This window comes from Convolutriloba macropyga, chromosome 1 (assembly GCF_964194025.1).
Source record: "Convolutriloba macropyga chromosome 1, txConMacr16.3, whole genome shotgun sequence".
In the NCBI taxonomy this organism is placed as follows: domain Eukaryota; kingdom Metazoa; phylum Xenacoelomorpha; order Acoela; family Convolutidae; genus Convolutriloba; species Convolutriloba macropyga.
This window is the reverse complement of record NC_134468.1, coordinates 20,514,031-20,516,186: the sequence shown is the minus strand read 5'-3', so window position 1 is coordinate 20,516,186 and position 2,156 is coordinate 20,514,031. Positions and strand designations below refer to the sequence as shown.

The 2,156-nt window shown below is 39.7% G+C and overlaps 1 protein-coding gene across 1 annotated transcript; it reads right to left on the bottom strand.

The window, feature by feature from the left end:
- Nucleotides 1–1,294: 1,294 nt before the first annotated feature.
- LOC142336233 (dynein light chain LC6, flagellar outer arm) lies at nt 1,295–1,923 on the bottom strand. The gene has a single exon (XM_075384915.1). It carries the CDS (start codon nt 1,807–1,809, stop codon nt 1,540–1,542), a length of 270 nt encoding a protein of 89 aa, XP_075241030.1. The 5' UTR covers nt 1,810–1,923; the 3' UTR covers nt 1,295–1,539.
- Between the last annotated feature and the right edge of the window lie 233 nt (nt 1,924–2,156).

Genomic DNA, 2,156 nt, shown 5'->3' with positions numbered 1-2,156 from the left:
ATTGATTAGGACAAGATAATTTGAGGGAGAAATATTTAAAACAAACAATGATAATTGCGGACCACGGCCATGCCTCAGCGGCCCGTGGGACTTGATATGAATCTATCACAACCGAATACTTACCAGCGTGCCCTGGTTGCTTTGAAAACATTATTCGGTTAGCATTTAATTGATAATTAATTGGTAATAGCAGTTTCGGCACTTTAATCAATTTCAGTTTCGGCACTCTTAAACGTCGGCATAGTATTACGTCGGCATAGTTGTACGTAAGTAATCCTGAGGCATCGCCATGGCCAGATGCGGTAAAATACTGTCCGGTCACGGATAGACCTTCGTTAAACCAGTTGATGAAAAAAAATATTTGTCCGCTTACGAAATAGCGTTTTAAATTGGCCAATCACAGCTTCAGAACAAGTTTTATTGCTCATTTTACTTAAATTGTCGGTTGAATTTCTCATTTTTTGGTTGTCGGCGAAATGCCCCGTCGGCCACCCCACCCGGAACAGGCCTGCTTCTTAACTTTGCGTAACGTTTTTTGTTAACTGATTGGTCAGTTACAGTCACTTAGTTCCTATTCAAGAATTGCCTCCTTTTGTAATAGGGCTGGCTGTGGTAATAGCTCAATGCTGCGCCAAGTAATGTCTACCTGATGATAGCACGGACCTTCAAAGATCAAACGCAAATTTTGGTTTTTAATCTTGGTCAACGTAGTTTTGCATCGTGACCGGTCAATTGGCCGACATACAAATTAGCCGACACACCTTTTAGCCGACACTTGAGCAAATATAAATACTCTAAAACAACAGTTGACGATAATTACCCGCGCATTAAGCGGTAAAAGTAGCGTCCCTTAGTTGTAAAACAAACATTAATTGGCTATTACTGCTAGCTAATTTGGCCATGCCTCAGCGGAGCGTGGGACTTGATATGAATCTATCACAACCGAACAAATTATTAGGGCCGAATATAATTTAAGTCGACGCTTCTAATAACACTATTTAAATTACAGTTTCGATTTCGGTCTTTTTCACGTAGTCTTGATCAAATCTGTCGGCCAATTGGCGTGTCTTCTTAATTTATTTGTGTGTCGGCTAATACCCCTAGCCCCGTTGTGCATAGCTTATTTATTCTGCCATTATGTTCTTGAAAGGCTGATAAGCGTAAAAGACCAAGATCTTAACTTCGCATAAAATTCTTATCCGAGTTGAATTTGAACCTCAAGTAATACCAATTTGGCGTCACGGTAACCATACTTCCACCTCTATCGTTGGATTATCTATCAGTATTAATAAGCTTTTTAAGAAGTGTCTTTATTGCTATTCTCCTCAAAATGACATCTTTAAAACTATCTTTTGTATACTAGCAGCAGATAAACAAAAAAATAATCATTTCAAACAAATAGCAGAGTTTTAAAATCAAGTTTAAGTATTGCGTTCCGCAAATTGTAGGGAAGCGATGCAAAGTCAACTTGCATCTCGGAAAGAAGGAATGGGTATATCGTAATTGCAGTCGTTTGTCAGGGGGTATTTTCGGGTTAATTTAGCCCGATTTGAAGAGCAGAATGGCCACCTGTCCGAGGTAGAAGTAGATGAAGTGCTTCGTCTCGTGGGTGACGTAGCTACCAAAGTTTCGGCCAACAATGCAGTGCCAAGTTGGGTTGTATTTTTTGTCGAATTCCTTCTTGATAAAAGCGGCGATGTCCTTTTCGATGTTGAATTTCTCCATGGCTTGAGTCGCACATTCAATGGCGTCCTGCTGCATGTCCTCTGCCATGTCGGCATTCTTGATCACGGCCTTCCTCTCGCTCATTTTGCTAAGGACTCTTTTTGTAATTCGCTAATTTACAAATTTAATCGACAAAATTGTAAACTGACTGATCAGTTTTGTTTAGACTGGAGTGAACAACAAACAACAAAGCGGCCGAAAAAGTGATAAACTATGCTTGAATTACAGTAGCTTGTAACACACACGTAGGCCTACAAAATGTAGTAGCTCGTAACAGAAATAAAAGCATGGAGTAAAAGTGGTATAAATGACGTACCAACCAGTAGCTTGTAACAAATTGCATTGATTTCCTCGCGCTCAGTAACAAATCTTGATTCTGATTGGCTGATCAGTAACGCGTAACAAATTCTATATTACATTGCAGTAGCAAC

What these genes read in the sequence shown, in the direction of transcription:
- LOC142336233 (XM_075384915.1), bottom strand. Translation starts at nt 1,809, where the DNA reads ATGAGCGAGAGGAAGGCCGTGATCAAGAATGCCGACATGGCAGAGGAC.